The sequence below is a fragment of the Dermacentor silvarum genome, chromosome 3, assembly GCF_013339745.2.
Source record: "Dermacentor silvarum isolate Dsil-2018 chromosome 3, BIME_Dsil_1.4, whole genome shotgun sequence".
Taxonomy (NCBI): Eukaryota; Metazoa; Arthropoda; class Arachnida; order Ixodida; family Ixodidae; genus Dermacentor; species Dermacentor silvarum.
This window is the reverse complement of record NC_051156.1, coordinates 103,924,167-103,946,832: the sequence shown is the minus strand read 5'-3', so window position 1 is coordinate 103,946,832 and position 22,666 is coordinate 103,924,167. Positions and strand designations below refer to the sequence as shown.

At 48.0% G+C, this 22,666-nt stretch overlaps 1 protein-coding gene across 1 annotated transcript in view; it reads left to right on the top strand.

The window, feature by feature from the left end:
* The first annotated feature begins 7,948 nt into the window (after positions 1-7,948).
* LOC119444630 (endothelin-converting enzyme-like 1) overlaps positions 7,949-22,666 on the top strand; it is a 145,956-nt gene continuing 131,238 nt past the window's right edge. Inside the window, exons 1-5 of the mRNA XM_049664674.1 lie at positions 7,949-8,753; positions 12,275-12,595; positions 17,380-17,560; positions 19,669-19,977; positions 20,371-20,616. Of these exons, the coding sequence (XP_049520631.1) occupies positions 8,422-8,753; positions 12,275-12,595; positions 17,380-17,560; positions 19,669-19,977; positions 20,371-20,616 (1,389 nt within the window). The 5' untranslated portion in view covers positions 7,949-8,421. The remainder of the gene's footprint in view (positions 8,754-12,274; positions 12,596-17,379; positions 17,561-19,668; positions 19,978-20,370; positions 20,617-22,666) is intronic.

Here is a 22,666-nt window from a genome sequence, read left to right as displayed (position 1 = left end):
AAACGCGTTAGAAACGTGCAGTACTCTCTAGTAAGGGGGAGAGGCCACAGCGTCTTACGCAGCCGTTTACACATGCCGGAACGTGCACCGCGTTTGCCGACGCCATCACATGACTGCTGAGAGAGCATAACCCCCGTATTCATAAACGCTCCTCGACTTGAACTTGACTTGCCACCGCCTTCAACGCGTTTCGAACGCGCTGCCCAAGGCGGTGGCAAGTCAAGTTCAAGTCGAGGAGCATTTATGAATACAGGGGTAAGGCGGAGAGGCCACAGCTTCTTACACCAGCTTCTTACACGGGCCGTAACGCGCTAGCACAAACGCGTTAGAAACGCGCAGTCTTTCGTTAATGTTGGGTATTTATTGTCATCGTGGTGCGTGTGTCCATGTGCGCTTCGTGGCGTAGTGGTTAGCGCCGCGCGTTCGGAAGCGAGGGGTCCCTGCTTCGATTCCGCGCTACGGAGACAACTTTCGGATTTTTAGGGGCGAAGCTCCTTATAGCGGCACCCGTTCGTCCCCGTCGTAGTAGGTAGCCACGTCTAGTTTTATGAATTGCTCAATAGATGGCGTTGTGTGTCCGTATATGTATGTATACCCATATATACATATATATGTATACGTATAGTATAACCGGAAGCCGACTTCCGGTTCCGCTTCCGGTTCCGGAAGGCAGCGTCCGGCTTCCGGAGAACGCTACCGGCGTTTTATGAAAAAAAAATCCGAAAGTTGTGTCCATAGCGCGGAATCGAACCAGGGACCCCTCGCTTCCGAACGCGCGGCGCTAACCACTACGCCACGAAGCGCTCATAGACACGCGCACCACGATGGCAATAAATACCCAACATTAACGAAAGGCCGCGTTTCTAGCGCGTTTCTAACGCGTTTGTGCTAGCGCGTTACGGCCCGTGTAAGAAGCTGGTGTAAGACGCTGTGGCCTCTGCGCCTTACCTTCAACGCGTTTCGAACGCGCTGCCCAAGGCGGTGGCAAGTCAAGTTCAAGTCGAGGAGCGTTTATGAATACGGGGGGTATACTCTCTCAGCCGTCATGTGATGGCGTCGGCAAACGCGGTGCACGTTCCGGCATGTGTAAATGGTTGCGTAAGACGCTGTGGCCGCTCCCCCTTACTAGAGAGTACTGCACGTTTCTAACGCCTTTGTGCTAGCGTCCCCTTAAGCGGGAGATCCGATGATTCCCTCCGGAGCTTCGCCCACTCATCATCATTCACCCCGTGGATATGCTGTGATTTTTTTTCATAAAAGTAGACGTGGCTACCTACTACGACGACTACTACTACTACATACTACAGAGGAGGGACAGACCCACACCCTAAGGAGCTTCGCCCCTAAAACTCCCGATACAGCTTTCTTTTGCTCAATGCGTGCTACCTAAAAGTGTTTTTCCGAGCGTGAAAGAAGCCCACGAATACACGCAAAGTGCTGGGAGCGGCCAGTCACGCGGCAATTTTGCGTGTATTAGCGGGTTTCTAGCGCTAGGAAAACACTTTTATGTATCACGTATTGAGCAAAGGAAAGCAGTACCGGCAGTTTTCCATGTTGCTCTGCGCTCTTTCTCGTTCACATTTTTATCCTAATTATAGTATTTAAAAGCTGATAAAAAATTTAGTAAAATAATTTTGTAATTTGGCGGAATGAAAAAAATCTGAGTATCACCAACCAACGGCAAACAACATTAACTTGGTTCTGTCCAGCTACGTGACATTTGCATATTTTTAAATTTTGGTGCATGATATTTGGGACACTATATATATCTTATACATGCAGGAAATCTGCACAAACTGCTGTGGCACACAGTAGTTTCTCACACAGCGGTTTTTGTGACACACGATCCCGCTATGGCTTTTGAAGTTTTTTTGACTGTGTGAGGTACTTTGAGCAGTTCGTAAGTTATGTGTGTGGCATCTTGGTGTCTCACAGGAGACCGACCACCGCGGGTTCGAGCTCAGTGAGCCACAGGGAACCGCTGCGCGCGAGCTCAGGCCACAAGGGGCTACCGAGCGACGCACGCAAAAACACAGTAATGCCTTCAGTTAACGGAAACCGTTTATTGTCTCCAGCGGCGCCAGCACTGCACAAACGCCCGGACGGCGGGGAGCCAAAGGGGTCACGCACTAAGGGCGAAAATACAGAAACGGGCGCTTATAGCACGTCACTGCGAGAGCACAGGCTCAAGCTGGGACACGCCGCTAGGAAAAGTCCCGGCGGCTATGCTACTTGCTCTGGCGATAACCAATGGGTCAACTCGCGAGAGCTCGGGCAATCTCCTTCGGTTTTGGCTCTCGGCAAGTGCGGCTCGGCGTGCAAAGGCACCGTGCGCGAGCTCAAGTCCTAGTCACAAAGGTGTCGGCGGACGAGAGGAAAGCATGTACGTAGCCTGCGCTAATCCGGGAGTTAAGAGACCACGCTCAGTCACTCGCAGCCGAAACGCGGCCGCGCAGTGACGTCAGCGCCTCGCCCTCACCGCGAACCACCGCGAGTGGAGCGCCACCACTAGACCGGTTGGGAGCGGGCGGGAAAAGGCGGGGGATGGCAGAACAGGTGAAGCCCGCGCAATGGCGCCGGCGCATCCCTCAATATGTGGACAGCAAAATCTCTGTTGTCGCAAGGGATTGTGGAACCAACCGGAAGTTCGTTCAAGACCACGACGCCGTCTATGCCACCGTCACTTCATGCCCATGCTTCACGCGCTTTATTTGTTATATACTGCGGAACTTTGGTGAAAAACTACGATGCAAGCACCGCTGGGCAGTTCCAAAACGTAGGTGTGAGCTATCGCTCCTTCGTACTTACGTTGGCGCCCTTAGACTCGTCTATTTTTAGGTGGCAGGCATTTCATGACCTAACGTGTTTGTGCCGCGCCATATGTCATACAACGTTTATCTAGCGCAAACGTTTGTCAAGCGCAAATAAACGTTCGTTAGCTTAAGAAGTAGTTTTTAATAAGTGGTAAGTCAACCTAATAAGTGGCTGTTTCTAACGCTTCCCATAAAAAACGGTGCAGTCGATCGCTTCGTCCGCTGTTTTGTCTGCAGCGGTGCCCAGCGCGCGCGCTATGTCGTCGGCTGCTGTGCTTTGCAGTCTCCCGTTTTTTTCTCAAGAGACGCATGTCGTGTACAACTGCAGAGAGAAAGCACTGGTTTAAGTATCTGAAAAATGCAGGAATTATTTTGAGGTTACCTCTCCTCCCTGTTTCTTGCAGCCTCGGTTGCCTTTTCGTTGTGCCGGAATGAAGACGGCGCATAATCAATGGGCTGAAGATGCTTGCTGGGTTCACCTGTCGTGAAAAGTCGTGAGTCAAAGTTCTTATGGCACACCTTGCCACTAGGGCGTCTTTAGGTACAAGCTTTCAAGATGCCAGGCACTAAAAGACCAAGACTATCTCACTCTTTTACATGCCAGAACTATCAGATCATGAGGCATGCTGTAGTGGGGGCTCCGGGTTAACTTTGTCCACCTGAAGTTCTTTGTACCTTTAGGAGAATGTGCCATACATTACAAGAGAAATTCGTGTTTCCAAAATAAAATTAGAACAGCAAAAGAAAGAGAAGTGGGCTCAACGATAATATTGCCCCTCGCTCCACGGTTTTGCGAAGACTATCTGAATCATCTATGGCCTGGCTGCGCTACGATAGTAAACCTATTCTTGAGCTTATTAGTTTGGTCGCAAATATATTACTGTAAAGAACATTACTGTACTGTAGAGTTTTGCGGCCATTGTGTCAAAAAAACTGGAAGATCTTCATCGAGGACGACGCCACCTGGGCCAATAGTAAGACCCTGGCACGAGACACCCATGCCTACCACCTGTTGCGGACTTGCCCAAGCCTGTGGCCCATCCGGGTGCCCTCGCTCTGGCCTCCGCACCGATCGGCTTGCTGACTTCAGCAAGAGGAGTCAAGGTGACTGTCATTACAGAGCTTTACTAGACTTCCTGCAATATGCTGAGTGTACACTCCTAATTAAAAATTGTTGCTTTTTGCTTCGTCGTAAGGCAGCCTTGCTCAAAAAAGAAGACAGCGTTTATCCGCCTACTGAGGGTTGTTGTTGTTGTAGCCTATCACGCCTGTGGCTCCTACCCACGGAGGGGGATTGGCCAAGAAATGGGTGGATTATTCCAAATTAATATGGAGGATACATTTCCGAATATCTATGAAATTAGTATTGAACAGCGTAGAGTTATATGTTAAAGTAAATCAAGAAAGTCATATCGAATGAGTAATCAGTAATTTGAAAGTACAAAAAAAGGATAGAATTTAGCAGGGTATTCGTTTGGAGTCTGTAAGGAACGTTTGGACGGCGAAGCAAGCATCCCTGTGGCTGAATCCCAAAGTGGACGCCCCGAACGAAAGAATATTAGGTTCTGTTAAGTCCAGGCCAAGCCTTCGAAAATGTATTTCCAACAATCGTTTTCTTGCCGCAGTAAAGCGGCGACAAGATAAAAGAAAGTGGTGTATCGTCTCTTCCTCATTACAAAACGGGCAGAGGGGGGAGGGAACCAAACCCGACCTGTCTAAGTAGAAATTTAGGGAGGGTATACGGCAACGTAATTTGGTGAGAGAGACCTCAAGCATCTTTGTGTTACAGGATTCGCTACGCCAGGGAAATATCAGGTGCTTATAATCTGGAGAAGCAGTCAGAACTGGGTTTGATAAGGCTTTTCTAATTGATCGCATCCGAAATCTAGCCGCCGTGATGTGTGCAGGCACTGGTAGAATGGGAAGAACAGGGCCGGAAAGTGAGGTCTTTGCCAGTGAATCGGCAGTTTCATTAAAAAACAACCCTTTATGACCAGGTACCCAAATCAAATGAACACATTGCACATGGGCAGGAACTAGCAAGTAAAATAGTTTTAGCATAGGTGAATCATTAGTGGCGGTAAGGGAAGAGCAAACAGAAAGGGAGTCAGTAAGGATAGCAGCTGTTGTAGTCGTTTGGTCTAATTTACGTAATTTACGTAATTTACGTAATTTACGTAGCAGTAATCCGTAAATTTACGGATTACTGCTAAAACCTCGGCCAGAAAAATAGGCACAAAATCGGGCAATCTTAAAGAAAAAGACCAGTCGAGTGCAGGACAAAATATCCCAATGCCAGTCTTTTCCTCGCTCTGTGATGCATCTGTTGCAATGATAATATTTGTTCCTAGGGAGCTTAGGTGGTCTTGTAACATGGCGTTTAAGATGCTGTAAGGTAGTAGTTTTGCGTGTTTTGGGAAAATATCGTCGAACCTGATATCCAGGTAATTTGAATGAGTATTGTTAGGAAGCACATCGCGAATTTGCACATTTAGTGGTTCAAGTAATTTTTGCACAAATATAATCTGTGGTGTATGAAACCTGGGCCAATGAACCGGAAAAAATAATTGTGGATCGGAGATGAAAATTATTTGAGGACGGCTTAATGGTGATTCATATAGTCGTAAGAAAGTCTGAACGGTCAGAAGGTGAAATCGGCATATAATAGGTGGGATTCTCGCTTCCAGATATAATACGGCATTTGCAACGTATTTTGGAAGGCCTAAGCACAGACGTAGCGCCTCTCGCTCTAATAAAACTAGCGGTCGAAGCTTGTATGACGGAACACCTGAGAATAAAACACAGCCAAATTCTAATACTGGACGAACGTACATTTTATATACCATCAAAAGGGATTTTCTTCGCATACCTGTTCTTCGATTGCTTAACTTGCGCAAAATGCCCATTGTACGAGCTCCTTTTGCTGCAAGATATTCAATATGCGGCCGCCAGTTAAGATTTCCGTTATAGATAACTCCAAGGTACTTCAGTGACTGTACTTGTGGGATATCTTCGAGATGATAGTTAAGCGATATGTATACTGGGTCTTTAACGGGAAAAACAAGGATAGCACACTTATTAGCATTCAGGTTTAAGTGTAAGCTATCCAGCCAGCCTTCCAGTTTCTTTAGATAGGACTGCAAAATTTCGTAAAGGGAGTATAGGTCACTAGCCATACCAAAAAAGGCAATGTCGTCAGCATAAACGTAGGTACTGACACCTGGGTGAACGGGGATTCCGCTCAGTAAAATATTAAATAATATTGGTGAAAGTACCGATCCCTGAGGCACACCTCTTGTTTGCTTGTGTTTACCAGATGAATAGCCGCTTCGAAAACAAAAGAATTCCCTGTCTTTCAAAAATTCATGCACCCATGCTACAATATATCCTGGAAAGTCATGGCCCTGTAACCGATTTGTTAAAATTGCATGTTCAATGCTGTCATAGGCTTTACATATATCTAAAGTAACTAACGCCGCATATTGTTTTTTCTGTCTGGCGATGTTAATGCGACTTTCAAGGTCTACATGCGCGTGCCATATTGAATAGCCAGATCTAAATCCAATTTGACAAGGACTCAACAATTGATTTTCATCAATAAACTTCATTATATGCCCGTGAAGCACTTTTTCAATAAGTTTTGCTATGTTTGATGTCAACGCAATTGGTCTGATGTTGTCGATAGTATACCCTGCCCCTTGCTTTTTAAGTAATGGAATAATTTTGGCGATCTTCCATTCATGTGGAATCCATGCATTGCTAATAGAGTAATTTAGCAACTTCAGAAGCTCACGTGGGGCTTCTTGGAAGAAAATTTTTAACATTGAATTTGTTATTCCATCCGGGCCAGGCGCTGTAGTTGGTAACCGTAACATGACCCGTGCTAGTTCCGAATAGGATATCTCTTTGTAGTCCGAGAATGTAGGAGTAAGAACAGAAATTTGAAGACGCGTTGTGAACCGGCTCTCCAATCCTTTAGCCAATAGGTCTAAGGACTCCTGCATTTCCTGTGCGGTATAGACAATTGAGTCTACATTAACGCTCAGTGGGAGTCTGTTTCTAGATCGAAGGAAATAAAATAAAGCACGTTTGTTTTTGGATTCAGGTATTCAGGATTTTGGATTGAGGGTATGCGGGCCATGTTTTGAGGCAGCAACAACAACATACCATCTGGGCACGCGATCGCGTGTGATCTCGTGCGACAAAGAAGAAGTGACATCCGGCTGGCCGGTGCGTAGCCTTCCGAGCAGCGCAACCAACGAACGAGAATTCAAGAAGGTGAGAGCACACGCTCCTCTCTTGACAAGTAGTGTCTTTTAGCATGCATTAGCAATCCTTTTGCTAGCTCATGCGAGTGCGTGCGTGAGGATGTCTCTTACTGGGGACTAGAGGTGCCCGCGCTACCAGTCGCAGCAAAACGCTGCTCCAGCTTCCCCAATTCTGGCGCAGGCTACCAGGACCGCTTTAATGTAAGGATTGCTTCCACTCAGTTCAGTTACTTTCTTATCATCCACCGTTCATGGCAGGCTCAGAGCATAGGCGAAGCGCTGCTCGGACCACTGATAAATAAAAAGTATCATTGGCATAGAATAGTCGCAAAAAAGTTTCTTGCCCTAGAGAGACAGCACAAGTATGACGTTGGTAATTTTAAAACGAATTAACGCGTCTGCAGATACCGCACTGCTTAACTTCCATTTCCACTCCATCTTCTGTAGTCCTTTCCGTAGCTGCCTCAGCTGAACGAAGTTCTCTTCAAAGAATCACTTTGAAAACTTTGCCTCAATATGCAAGCGTATCTTGCGACCATTTTTTAACAATAATTATTTTTCACGGGATACAATTCATGGGCTTCCCATACCTTTTCTGTAATAATAACTCGCTGCTTGCTTGGTTACTTCGTTAATTTGTCGTTGAATGGTTAGAATTGTTGAACTCTCTGAGAATATTGGTCTGATGAATTGTCATATATTTTTCTGATGATTGCGGCTGCAACACCACCAGTGTCTCGTTAAAGCACTGTCTACGGCTCTGTGAAGCTGTAAAGAGATGGATATTACCTTGGGTTTCTCCGCTATTATTGGAGGATATGATAAATAAATGACTACATTGAGTTTCTTTCTTTCCCTGCTGAAAAAACAAACATATACCCTAGCCAGGTGAAAGAACTGAAAGTCGACCAAGTCGGTCGTCATTCGTCTTCAAAAATTTTTCAGCGCAAGAAGAAACAAGCACAACATAAAAACACACACGGACAGCGCACGTTTTTCGAACATGTGGCGCGCTTTATCCACAATCGTATGTGATGATATTCAATCCTGTATGATAAAAACTTACTCTTCTCGTATAAATCCTTATGAACGTAGAGGATCGGATCAGGTGGCATGCGAGCAACTTTTATTAATGTTTGCTAGTCGTCACCTGCCTTATCGTTTGTAAGAAAACCTTACTATCAGTGTCGCCGAAATAAAGGTGTTTGTATGTCTTGTCGAGTTTTGTGCCACGCGTTCGTTGTGGCACCATTTGTAGGCTCTTTCACTTTATTCCCATCCTCTAGGCGTTTCGTGCGGTTGTCGTCGAGCTTCCACGAGCGCCTCTCGTTTGAGCTTACATGTTTCGCAGGATGTCGCACGCGGTGGCCGAGGAAGAAGCAGCGCTTTGCCCGGCGCCAGCTGGGGAGCCGCGAAGCAAGCCGTCTACCTTCTCAGAACACGTGTCAGCCGCCATCGGTGCCCGCTCGTACATCTGGACTTTTACAGCCATCGCCGGCATCCTGGTCGTCTCTTCCATGATGGCGACGTCGGCGAGGCGCGACGTCGGTGGCGCCGCCCCGCAGTTGGCGGCGCACGCGCACCGGGCATCGGCGGGCGACGCCGACGTCCGCCTCGCGGCGCCGCTTTCGCCCACCAGTGGGCGCCAGAGCGGCGGCGTGGGGCAGCCGATGTGAGTGGCCCATATTTTCCCCATTAACTTCACAAGTGATCTCAGTGGGCGCCTTAGACGCCCAGCATGTCCCAGCCACAGTGACGCATATCGCGTTTGAGTAGATGTTAGTTCATTATTTATCACAGTGTGATCAATTTATTGATTGGAAATTACATCATTGTGCCACACAACGTAAGACCACACGACACACAAGCCAACGTGAAAAAATTCAAACGACACCAATAAGCATGTAGGAAACGAATAATTAGGCAGCGTGTAGAAGAAGGGCATACGGCGACGCGAAGAATAGCACCCGGCGCCGCACTTCAACTATCTCTTGCAAATGACACGTCGAGAGCCGGGGGGGGGGGGGGGGGGGGGGGGTGCTTTTCCGGACACTATGAAATTCCGTCATTTTGTCGAGTTCACCATCTTGTCATCTCTGATAGGCTCACAGAGTGGCCACGCCCTCTGATTGGCTCGGACTGCCAACGTGGTCGAACTTGACATTGTGAGTGAGACGAGATCGTTCAGCATGGTACACCGGCACCCGTGCCGACATTACTCTGTTGATGAGGTGCGCGAACTGTCTTCCACTATGGACGGGAACTCTGGGTTGGGTACGTATTTTCAGTTCATTTGTTTCCCCGCCAACTTCGTCTGATGGCACCACAGACGTCGTGTTTTTGTTATCCTGTGGAGGAATAACTTGCTATAAAGAAACACTGGCGTTGTGCGGCTGTTTCGGATATCACAACAGTTTCAACATACCAACAGTTGATTTTGTACCACATAATGTCACCCACGCTAGTTATTGACAGTTGTCACAGCACTGCTAACGTTGCTGCAGACGCGACGGTAGATTTGTGCAGCGACTTGAACACCGCTATTTCGGGAGCTTTTTATCGATGGTTATTTTTACTGCGCACGATAGCATCCACATCAGTGCGACATAACGACTGAATGGAGCCGTTAGTGAACTTATGAAAAAGCAAAGTGGCTGTCGCAACGTAGGTAATGCTGGGCACGCTCCTTGCTTAGACTCGCGCCATCGACGGTGTTCCTATTGGACATTTGGAGTCGTTGCTCTTCGCTAGAAGGAGGTTCTAACTCGCCAAGTTGGCGAGCTGCTCCTTCGAAACTACCCGTGCTGTTCGCGATTAGCTACACTCGCGCAGACATGCAAAAACAGAATGCACAAGAGCGCTGGCTGATGTAAGCCAGGCTCTACCTATGCCTTCGTCTCTTACTCAATGACTGAGGTCCGCTGCAGGCTTTTTACAGCTAACATCGGCATCTTTTCGGGATAGACTTCTTTACGATGCACACAACAAAACCTTTTTATCTGACATCACTGCCTGCTGTGTTCTCCGAAATCTGTGCAGAGGCACCACCACTATCGGAGTCTGCGTGGCGTGCCAACCCATAGAGTTTCCTACGAAATTCCCAGAGTAATTTGTGGCCGTAGTAGCTATACGGGAGCTATAAGTATGGTGGTTCCGCTAGCATATGGCAATGCTGAGCCGTATGTGGATTTGGCTAAACTTCATCCTTGTGGCTTCAAACGGCTTTGTTACCTTACAAATTGGTCATTTTAGACATGTATTGCGTTATGGGTGCAACAATTCACTGTAATTACCCACGCAATGCACGCGGAGAATAATTATCTTTCTGTGTTTAGAAAAATTTGAGTGCTTGTCAATTTAGGAAGATAAAGCGCAACAGACAACTCCACAAAAACGTTGAAAGCAACAATTGCGATGACTGAACAAAATCATTAAATACCCATGATTTCCTTGGTAGCTCTCTTCACACCAGCGACTGAGAATATTTTCACAGCTGCGATCGCGACCTGCCTATCGCCACACCACAACGACGTGCAATCGCTGCCGTTCACGTCTGCTCGCACAACCACGGCCACGTGACATGACCATCGGAATATACTGACGTCATGTTCCTGCGCCGCTGATTGGTTCAGCAGCTTTGCGGTCAGTGAGCAACTCCACGAGAGTGGTCGCTTTTCGAAAAAAGTGACCATTTGCGAGAGCCGTTTTGCGACCAGCTTCACTTAAATTTCTTTAGGAAACTCCATGCGTCTAACCACTGCAGAAATTACAAAGCGCAAATGTCACTGGTTAGCTCAATGGTTGACGCGTAGGGCTTGCAGCTCGACATCGCCGCCAGGGCAACTCACAACGACGACACGATACTGGATTCACGTGTACGTCTGCTGGGATCTCTGAAATAACTTTAATCCTTAGAAATATATTCATTGAACAAACTGTGCAACGCAATAACACAAGAAAGTGCAATAACAACAAAAGTTGAGTACAGGAGCCGATTTTAATAAATGCGCACGCACGTTCCTGTTTCTCAGGACCACGACCCTAAAAATTGCTAAAAACATACAAAAAAAAAAGAAATTGTAGAGGTGTGCTGTATAGAAAAGTCAGAGATAAGTACGTCGTCCCGGCCGGCGTCATAGCCTATCTAAACAGAAGATATAATTTCCGAATGAGCACTTGTAGCCGCAGTGCCTATACATTGCGCATGTCTATCAAAACGGATCGTTCTCTCGTCGTTTTCGACATAGCTATAAATGACTGGCGTATTTTTTTTTTCGTGAAGTCATGTACACATTTCCTGTACTCATCCCTTCGCACTTCCTTAACGTATCTTCAACATAAACCAACTAGCCCAAATCAAATTGACGAGACGATGTCGACGGCGTAGTAGCAAGTACAGCCCAACAGATTCAGCAAACCATGTTTCTAGCTTCTATTTGCTGCTGGACAGAGAAAATTTGGCAGCGGCTAAGCCATGCGTGATTTATGTGACTCACCAGCGACGACAGCTCATTCGATAACAATGTTTTACCGCGGTGTGTTGCCTTAGGTAACCCTTTCGCGTTTGTGTGCCCCGGATTGTTTTATCTGTCTTATCTATACGATTAAACCTTAGTGGCTTTTGTCATTTCATGACATCACTTCATTGGAATAACTAATGAAAGGCTGTTGTACAGCGCAGTTTCGTACAAAATTATCTAATATTAATCTGGCGCCATTGTGTAAGGAAGCATCGGACTAATGCGTAGTACACAGTGTTGCCTAAACTTGGTTCTTATGGCTTCAAACGATTACCTGGCTAGTAAATTCACCAATTTGAACAAATTATTGCCTTATAAATGCGAGAACTTGCAATGATTATTCATATATGCAGGTGCTTATTGCCTTCGAGTGCTAGAGAAATCGATTGTTCTGAAATTTAAAAAAAACAGAAAGCGTAGTAAATAACGCGATAAGGACGTCACAAAACACGAGAACAAATTGATTAGACGAAGCCATTCATTCGCCCTTTTCTTTCCCATGGTACCAAAACAGTCGAGCGGGGTAGTGCTTTCTGGTAATTATAAAGCAGGTAAGGCCCATGGCTCTACCAACACCACCTAGAAAGCTTTTCGAAAAGCTGTCTAAGAGGTGTTGGCTCTACACGGTCTCGTTAGGGCCGGCGCTCACCAATGCAAGGCACTCGAACCGCAGGAACTCGGGGCACGCCGGGTCTCTCGTGCGTCCCGGCGCTGGACGCGTTCGTAAGGGGACAGCGCGGCGATCGCCTCTGTCAGCCGAGGACCGCCAGCTGAACGCGGCCGGCGCGGAGACAGGCGAGCCCGAATACATTCGCCAGGTGGACGGCTGCCGTTCGACCGTGTGCCGCTGGCAGGGCGAGTACTTGGGGGGCAAGCTGGACGAGACGGTCGACCCGTGCATGGACTTCTACAGCTACGCGTGTCCCAGCCGCTGGTTCCATCAGGACACCCTCGCCGCCATGCCCTACAGACTCTACGCGGCGGGACAGCTCATGTGAGTGCAGTGGTAATTGGCGCCATTCGACGCGTACTGCGTCCATCTCACCGAACGAGGCCCATGCCGGCGTGATTTCATCGAGTTTTTAGACGTGTGCATCAAGTATGCTTTAGGGGTGTACGAGTAGTAATTTGAGTCGAGCATGAATCGAATCGTTCCAGAAGCTAATCGAATCGAATATCGAATACTCTTGGAATAGTTTTCGAATAATGAACAGCTGTTTGCACCATTATTCCGAACAATGTTCATATCATAGTATTAATGACCAAGTTTATTTCATAAGTTACCAAGTTACCAAGTTTCTGTCATAACTTTGCAGGTTATGAAGTCTTCCTTATTTATAGCACAAAAAGGACCATTAGGAACAAATACGATGTGTAGTTGTCACATACACGTGACTGTTCGGAGAGGGCAAATGAACGCCGTTTACCCGGTGAGGTCAGGCTTCCTGAACGACGAAGCCTGCTAACTACTAAATTTTATCACCATGCATCTGTGGCCGCGTGAACGAAATATATCGTACTTTGCACCAATTTTATGCACCAATTTAAAATATTCGATGCGCTATTCGAAATTTGGGAATATTTGCGCGCACCTATTTAAAAACCCTACATATGGACGATGCTTATGGTTGTGCTCTCGCAGCACCCGATCGGTTTTGCAGGAAAGCTATCAGAACCTCCAAGTATTTAAAAAAATGCAACGACGAATGGGCTGAGAACTCATTTGCGACGTCCTCGACTTCACGGGTGCAAGAGCGGAATAAAAATATTAGGTTTTAGGAAAACAAGGTGCGAGATCAGGCTTGCTAGTGCTATTTCTTTTCTTTCTTTCGTTCTTTGTGTGTTCGGTTGTTTTTGATTACTTTAGCGCTCAACAGAAGACGCAGGACGCAGAAGACGTCAGAGGTATACAAGCGCTTGCTTGGCACGAATCAAACAAACTATGAACGCAAGAAAAGCACAAGAAAAATTAAGTGTTCTGTTAAATGAAATGTAGCAAATATAGGGAAAAATTAAATATAAGTTAAGGAGAAGACAACTTTCCCCTGGTAAGGCGCAGAACCCACATCTAACGCATTACACATGCGGAACTATACGATTCACTTAAGCGGCAGCAATCCCGTCCGTCGCTGTAGATGTATTATCCGGCCTACTGGGGCGGTCGCAATAACATGCCGAACAAAAATGCAATAACATGCCGAACAAAACTGAAAATTTTTCTGAATAGCCACAGACTGCCCCGTTCTGAAAGGAATAGAAGATGGCTGTCCGGCGATCGCTCAGGCCCTCGCTATACTCGCACCTGCCGTTGAGCGTGTATTTATTTGCGCATGATAAACCTTTTTGTGTGGCAGTAAAACGTTATCGAGCCCTTTCGGCATGCATACGACATCGATCTGCCAACTCTTCCTTGCTGAGGATCCGTTTTAGTGGCATTCTTATCCTTCCGTTTCACGCCGCCGCGATTTTCAACCAGCCATCGCAAGCTAAGTAAGGCGAAGCGGACCAATCGGAGAAGCCGGCACCACCCTCTTCATGCGGTGATCCAGTGGCGTAGCCAAGGGGGGGGGTATGGGGGGTTCAAACCCCCCCCCCCCCGAAATTTCTTGCACCCCCCCCCCCTCCCACTAACCCACCATTTGCTCTCGTCGCTTCGCGCTGACATATTTCAAGAAACCGGTGCTACTTTCACACTTTCATTCCTGGGCGCTTCCGTTTGGGTTGGTAATTTACAGCGAATCATGTCTGCATATGAAAAAAAAAACTGTCACGGTGTTTGTCAAGGCCTTGACACTCTGTGAGGTTTTGGGCGCGAATGTGGCGGCCGCATTCTGAAGCAACATATGCGCAACAAAAGAAGCTACAAATGCGGCAGCCGCATTTAGATGAAGGCGAAAATGCTCGATGCCCGTTAACTTAGATTTAGGTGCACGTTAAAGTCCCCAGGTGGTCGAAATTTCCGGTATACATTTCCGCCGCTTCCCTTCAGGTGCCGGTTAGGCCGCGTTCGCGTAGGAACTTGGTCTCGAAGCTGGCGGAAGCGGCAAAATCTTGCAAAAATCCGCCCGCCTAGGCGGCAAAACAGGCAGAAAAACAGGCGGCGAGCCAAATTGGTCTCGGACCGATTTTTTCGCCATGGCGAAGCGGAAACGTGGCGGAAAGTCGTTCTGCTCGACCGGAAGCTACACTAGCATGTAAACTTCCGGTCGTAACATTGAACATGGCACCAAAAGTGTAGGCTGCAATGCTGATCGACGCGATCAAGAACCACCCTTGCTCTACGACAAGAGAAGTACTAAAACGTACTGTCAGCAATACTCGCGATAGTATTCAACGTCGCGCGACCGGAGGTGCGGCAACGAACCCTTGGCGTGACCCAACTTCTTACACTTTACCAAAGCCAGGCGAACCCACCACTGCCGTTTCCGAGGTTTTCTTGTCTTCCGTTTATTCATTGTCCATTTCTAGAAAACAAGTAGGTAGAAGTATAAAAGCCATTTCTTCTTCCACTTCCATGACAGACAATAGTTAGGCAGATTCCTCGTTGGCGCTCCATAATTCTCCTCGCTCGTGCACGGTATGTTGCAGAAGTCACTTGAAGTCACTTGCAGAAGTTGCAGAAGTGCTTTTCTCGTCGCGACGATAGATTGGGAGCGTAGGTCTCACGTAGGACGCGCAGGCTTTGGCGAGCCCCAACACAAGGGCCAGCCCGGGCTTTAGCTGTGGTGTTTCCGTTGCCCCTTTGGTGTCCTGGAAGCGCCGACAATACGAAATGATGAAATGTTATTACAACTTGTAAATTAAAGCTATTAAAGAAATATAATCACGCCTACGCAGCAACCTGTGACACAGCGCTACCGCGCCCGTCTGAGGAGAATTACAGAACGCCAACGAGGAACTTACCGAAGGTCGCAGATGACACGCGAAATTGCGCAAGATGATCACTTTTGATGACGGGTGGGTCAGTGAATGAACATACCGCTCGAAATAATGCGATAATGAGCGCCACCCCGCCGACAAACGTACGCAGACTATAGATGGATGTGGACGAAAGCGGCAGCGGTGGCCGCGGTGGTAGCAAAACAAATGTGAACTTGGACATGCGCGGAAAAGATTTTCCGGCCGCTTTGGCCTCTCCACCCGCTTGCCGCTTCCCAAGTGTGAACGTAGCCATAGTCTGCAGCGCAAAACGTCTCTCGTTTGCGATTGCGCCCCTACGGAAGGCTGGTAGTTACTGTTGTGTTGCTGAATCCCAAACCAGCAATTACGAAAGGCTGGTAGTTGCTGTTGTGTTGTGGAATCCCAAACCAGCAATGTACACACGAAAGGGTTGATGCCAGCAGTGAAATTCCACCGACTCGCAGCAGAATGCACGAAACAGACAGCCGACAAGCATGGATTACTGCTGTGCGCAGTACAGCGTAAGTAAACTCTTGTTGCAGGCGCTGACAGTTCTCGTCGGAGTTCACGCGTCCTGAGAAATTGATTATGTGCACTATGCACTGAACAAGACCGGAGTTCATTCCTGCATCACTAGTACACCAATGAGTCGAGATTCTGTGAGGTACAAGGCCGCTTCCTGTTTGCACCGGCCTAAGTGAAGCAGAAATGACTTGCACGCACTACTTAAAATGCGTACACATGCCGTAACTATGCAGTGCGGTGAAATATTCTGTACAATTCTGAATCTGTTGACGTGAAGGCAAATGACGGCTGCACGCTCGCACACAGCGGAAGACACAGCGGCCCATGCACTTGCCGCAGGAAATGCAAGGCGACGAAAGCTTCGTAAAAAAAAAGCATTACTCGTTTTTGCGCGTATTTGAGTTTTCTAGCGCAAAGACGCAGCGAACAAGCTATTGCTATGGGAGTAGGTATAGCCTGGTAACACGTGCATTTTCACATGTATAGCCGTCCTTGACCTGTGAAACGCACTTAGCCCCGACGAGGACGACGCCATCTACGCTTAACGGAGATTAACAATTAATGATGCCGTCTCCGATCGGGCGGGTCGTCTCAATGATGCGTTTTCGAAGACTGGTCCATTCAGTGGCGCGATCAGAGACGGTTGCTCCAAACGCCCACTGTACCTGTCGTACTTACTGTATTCTACTGAGCTTACATTACTTTTTACTTAATTTCTTCACAAGCACACAGGCACACACACACGCGAGGGGGGGGGGGGGTATACATGCAGAGAGTGTGCTTAAACTACCGATATTTATTATCGATCACGTCACGTAGAGGAAAGCAGACGCTTACCCCCCCCCCCCCCGCCCCCCGGTCGGGCCGATGAACCCCCCCCCCCCCCCCCCGAAAAAAATTTCTGGCTACGCCCCTGCGGTGATCTATTTTCACTGTGCTGGCTTGGCCCCATCGAATACCCTCTACACTAGAGCGTGCTCCTCGCCTCTTGTCAGTTAATTAGATGTAAAAGACCGCTCAGTGTAGACAGTGTTATTGGTTTTGAGAGTGGACAAAGGTGACCTCCTATAAACGAGGAGAGTGTTTGATTGGGTTGTTCAGACAACGCTGCGGGTCACCACCCGATGCTTGCGTCGGTGGTTACGTTAATTTGACGTCAGGAGTTTGGAATCAAAACAGTTTGGAATCATTTTACGTTATAGCGCCCCATTTCTGCTGAAGTCCGCAAGACGGACGCATCCGCAGCAGATTCTGGAACTGATTATTAGCCAGGGTGTAGGTGGCGTTGTAGGGGCTGTGCCGTGTAGATAACTGAAAGTTCAATTCCATACTGGTCGCAAACGTGACACTCAGGTACCGCCTGGAAAACATGTTCCACGAGTTCCACCAAGCAGATGCGAGCGCGGACGCGAGCAGCCGCAACGCCAGCTTCATGTCGCGCGCCTCGGACTTCTTCCTGCGCTGCGTCTCAAAGGAGCGGAGCCGAGGACCGTGGCCGGACCTCGAGGACCTCTTCCGTCACTATGGTCTCGAGGTGCGTTCGTAACTGATACGCACTTCTCGGAATTAAATGCTTCCTCGCCAGGCTTGGATATTGTTAATAGACGTTCGTGGTGAACAGATAATCATCACTGCCAAGAACATAATCGTCATTCTATTTATGCCGACTGCAGGGTGGAGGCCTAAACCAGCGATCTCAAATTATACTCCTGTCTTGTGTTAGCTGACTGGCACCATCTTGTGCCTGCACATTTCATAATTTCATCACACCACCTACTTCTCGACCGTCCTCGACTGCACTCCCTTTCTATTGGCCCACCTCTGTAGCTATTCTAGGCCACTAGTTATCTGCCCAACTCAATTCATTCGTCGGCTACCCCGCTTTGCTAATCTACACCACCATCTTCCTGACCCTTAACGCCACGCTTGTCATTTTGTAGCGTTAGCTACACTGGCCTAGCCAAGCCCGTTTCGCGTGGCACATCAAGAGCCGTGCTGCGCATGCGCAAGGATCAGTGATGTCACACGGCTTGCGCATCACCGGAGCCACCGGAGCCGGCACCTCTCGCGCACTCCGCCGCCGCCGCGCGCGACTCACCGCCGCCGGTCTGCGCATTCCAGAGGAGTGACGTCGTAGCCGTGGTAGACGCACTGGCGCCGGCGCGCGTTCGCTCGCTGTGCAGTCGCCGTCTGACACTGCGCTGGAGCCGCTGCGCTTCTGACTGGCGTTTGCCAGTGTGGTATAGCCATGGAGAAGGAGAGCGCAAATGCTGCTCAACAGCGCAGAAGAACGGAGAAGCTTGACTCATCGGATCCCGAAGTAGTTGCCTGGCAATTAGCGGTTGATCGTAGGAGGAATGAATACATGGGCCACATAATACGTATACCGCGTGTGTGTCATTGGAGCAGCAGTAAGCATGACAATCAAGCTAATCCTTGACAATCTAGGCAACCAGTAAAGCTAAGAATAATCAGCTGAACCTTTGCTAACGCTACGTATATCCTGGCATAGCCGAGCTAAGCCACTGCAACTTTTTTCATTCGATTTACCGTCAGTGTTTCGCCTGTTTTTCTTAGTTCGTGCGTAGATTACACACCGACCATAGCATCTGCAAGTTGGTAGAGTTGCGATGAATAGGACTTGCGACATAGAGCTGGGATGGTTGCACCTCTCGGCTGCCTGCACTGGATTGTGAACATGTCGGTATATTCGATTTGTTGTCCCGTATTGCCCAGGACTTTCGAGGGGCTGCTTTCGGTCGGTGAAATTAGGCGTACGCGTCGTCTCGGGCCGTCCAGCACGACAAATCGTCAGGACTGGCCAAGACCCGGGTCGTTGCCGATCAGCAACGACTACTGATACCAGAGATGCCTAAAACGTGATTGACTCTGTATGAATGGAACACAAGAAATAATGACTGATGAGAAAAGTAGTGATTAAAATCGACAAAATGTGAGTTTATCATGTCCCAAGTGAACCAGCTAACGCGCGTAGCAAGATTTTAAAAAAAGAAAAGGCAAAGTACTTTGAGAGGGCTAAATCAACGGCATTTTCTTAGTAAGCTAGTAAAGAAAGTTCCACTACCTTTGTGATCCCATAAATTGAATATATAGTACTGATTAACGTTTTATTGTATTATTCGTATATATACTATGCCATTCCATGCTTTCTAGTACACATTTTAAATCACCGCTTTCCGTTTCTTGTGACGCATGGTCCTTTGTGGAGTTTTTTATTTCTCGTGCTCAAAGGAAAGCGCGTAAAACGCTTAAAAGCCTTAGTGGTATGCCGATTAGTCGTCAGAGAAACTTTCATTTTAAATGCGGAAAACAATTTAAAGGGATGTTTTCAGGTGTACTCTATAAATCCTGTGTTGAAATTATGGCCTTAACACTAATGATTTGTAATTTGGTTACAACAGAATCACTATTAACATTTTTCATAAAAAGGCAAAAATACTGCCACCTTCTATTGGGGGTTGCTAAAAAACGTACTTTGTTTCATTCGCACGCAAGGCTTCCCTTAAAACAATAAAGGGTCTGCGTGATTTTTGTCCCTTTGAACCTGCGACTGATGTTAGTTAAGGTGAACGTCGACATGTATTTGGCTGTCGCTGTGAAATGACTTTTGTCTCGGCCCAGCGCTACCCGTACGAAGCATCGCACGAGGGTACGTCGTCGCTCATTGTGCCCAACCTGACCCGCGTTGCGGGGATGCTGGACCGGGAGCTCGGCATGGCGGCCATCTTCCGACCATCGCTGACCACTGCGCGTCGCCGCAGACAAGCCAAGAGTGTGGTGCTCTTCCTGGATCCGCCTGAGTCGACGCCTTCCCTTCGCCTCCAAGGCGTCCTGGGCAAGCCCGACAAGGACTCACTGCTGCAGAAGATCCTCGCCGGCTTCGCTCTGGTCAAGGCACTGCCTCGAAAACTGGAGGAAGAAGCTGCGCAGGTGTGCTCTCGGAGATTTGCTTGCATTCATTTGCTTGCATGTTGCGTTTTATTATTATTTCTCTTTCTTTTCTTACGCAATGTGGTAAAAGAAGAGAAACGGCAGATATACGTACGCGTGATCGAATTCACAACAAGAAAATGACGATTAGGAAGAGATTTTTAGACTCGCACCTATTTTCTAGCTACGCGCCCATGCATAAGTGATTGCAAATGCATGCATTCGGCAGTGTCACCAATTCGGTGCACAGTTCGGCGGCTGTGTGGTTTTCACGGTTGTGAAATTTCCTGAACTGTGGTCAAACTAAATTTTCAATCGACAGAATGAACTAACTCTGGAGGGGAGGGTTTTACGCAGATATACACCACCTGTTGTGGCGTGATGTTCTTTCAGGTGCTGGCGATCGACCACGAACTCTCTGCCATCATTCAAGCGGGCAGCGTCGCGTCTTCTCCGGAACACTCGACGGTGGCCACTACCGGCACTGGTCCCGTTCGCCATGCCGCTCTTATCAACGTTAGCACACTAGCCAGCAATTACGGCAACAAGGCATGGTCGTGGGATGAGTACGCACGCATTCTGCTGGGCGACATCGTCTTCGGGAAGAATGCCTCAAAGGAGCCGCGCGTTCTTGTTCAGGTAACACAGCTCCACTGCATTTGCGATCAGCTTAAGGAAATTTCGTTTGCGTGAACTTTTCCTTGGTTTTTTACGCTTTGCCGCACGCAAGTGGGCGCAATACATGTGGTCGCTCCAGGCGCTGCAGATGTCGTAGCATCGCGCATCGAATATAAATTATTTTTCTCGCTTACGACACGTTAGCTTCGTTCCCTGTAACACAGATATACCACAATGTATTTGATTTTACGCGTTTGTATGGTGCCATATATGTTCAAAAATGCTTTAGCACAAAAATTTAAACTAGGAAGAAATTGTTACTTTTTCTTTTTGAGCGCTTGGAAATTTCCATTCCTGATATTCGTAGGCCTTTTGTACTATAGGCTTTCACGGATGTCCATTCGATTGAAAAAATACGCTAGTGTACGCATATACTCATCAATTTGGGAAATAAGGTTGAAGTTAGACCACTCTGCTGCCATGCCGTGCGCCATGACTTTTAGCATCCGAAGTTCTAGCACTGACCCGTATAGTGACGTATAAATTGACCACTGTGCTTCAAAAAACCCGCCAACTGAGCCGTGGAAAAAGAGCACTCTGAACAATTAGTCGCAGTCAGAACAGCTATAAGAACTTTATTGCCGCTGCTGATCTCCAGCTGTTCAAACCAATTCACCACGGCACTCCGTCGAGCACCTATAATATTTAGTTTTGTTTGGGAAATAGGGCTGTAAAATGAGAGTTTTAGATGAATGTTTTAGTTCGGAGCCGTGCTTGCCGCGGGGTCCCTTTACGCAGGTCGACAGCCCCGAACAACTGGGACAACTGTCGGCGCTGCTCGTCAACCACGAGGCGACCGCGATGCTCAACTACGTGGCCTTCTCACTGGCCGTCTTTTTGTCACCTGCTTTGCCGCACGGTGGAACAGCGCAGGAGCTGCTCACTCTGAGCCACGGGGAGCACGTGCCTCAGGTAAAAGTTGCTCTCCACTGTGGTGAGCGTTTAGTCCGCTTGTGGGGTACGGAAGAACTAAGGTGCTCGAATCTGTGGGCGTTACAGCTTTGGCCACCTTCCAGCATTGCAAGTTCTAGGTTAGCCGGGCCTGCACATGCAGCGATGTAACTCAATAACGTTAAAATTTATCAGCGGCTTTGAGTAGCATCTTTAGAATGCTATTTATTATGACATAAGCTGACGTGACGTGACGCGGCGAGCGTTGGGCACCGACACTCGCCTTCGATGATCAACCTGCTATATGTGCGAAACAACAGTGGTGCATGCAGAGTGCTCTGGGCCACTCTGAAGTTTTTCCTTACGTTATTCTGCATGACGTCGATGAAGTCTTTATCGCGCATTACGGAAGCATTTTTCGCTTTACATCTTAAATTGTCATGAAAGTGTTGGTAGCTTGCTTGTTTGTCGTAGTCCTTTAATGGAAAGGCGGGCGCATTACGCGATATTCGCGATCGCAGTTGACAACTGAATTCCATGATTTTCGGCTACACAAATAAATATCGGTCGGAAAATCATCATCGCTCATTGGCAATGGCACAAACCTTGGATTAACTTTGATTTGTGTGTAAAAGGGTATGTTAAGGGCAGTTTTTCGCATCGGCTACAGGCTCCCAGATTAATCTTTCGGCAAAATGCTGCCTGTTTCTTTAACGTATTTGCAAAATTTTCCAATGTTCCTATGTACGTTTTATTGCGATAGCAATTCTATGGACACTCAAAATCAGATTTCTGCCGTCGCCGTCGCCGTCGCCGTGAGGTTCCGTATGACGTCAATGGAGATGAAATCGTCGCCGCGCGCCGATGGCTGTATGTGCGAGTGAAAGGGCGCGAGGGGCGCGCGCTTTCACGGGGAGTGAACGCACGGCGGAGAACAAACACGCGTTCGGCGCCGTGCTCGCTTAAGGGCTGCAGAAGTAGGCGTCTCTTTCCTCCTTTACAATCACCATATATGTAGAGCAAACGCGCCTTCTTCCGACGCGCGAGAGGCCGTGGGGGAGGGGAGGGGGAGGGGAGGGAAGGGAGGCGACGTTTAGCTGCGGCACCAAGTGCCTATTTA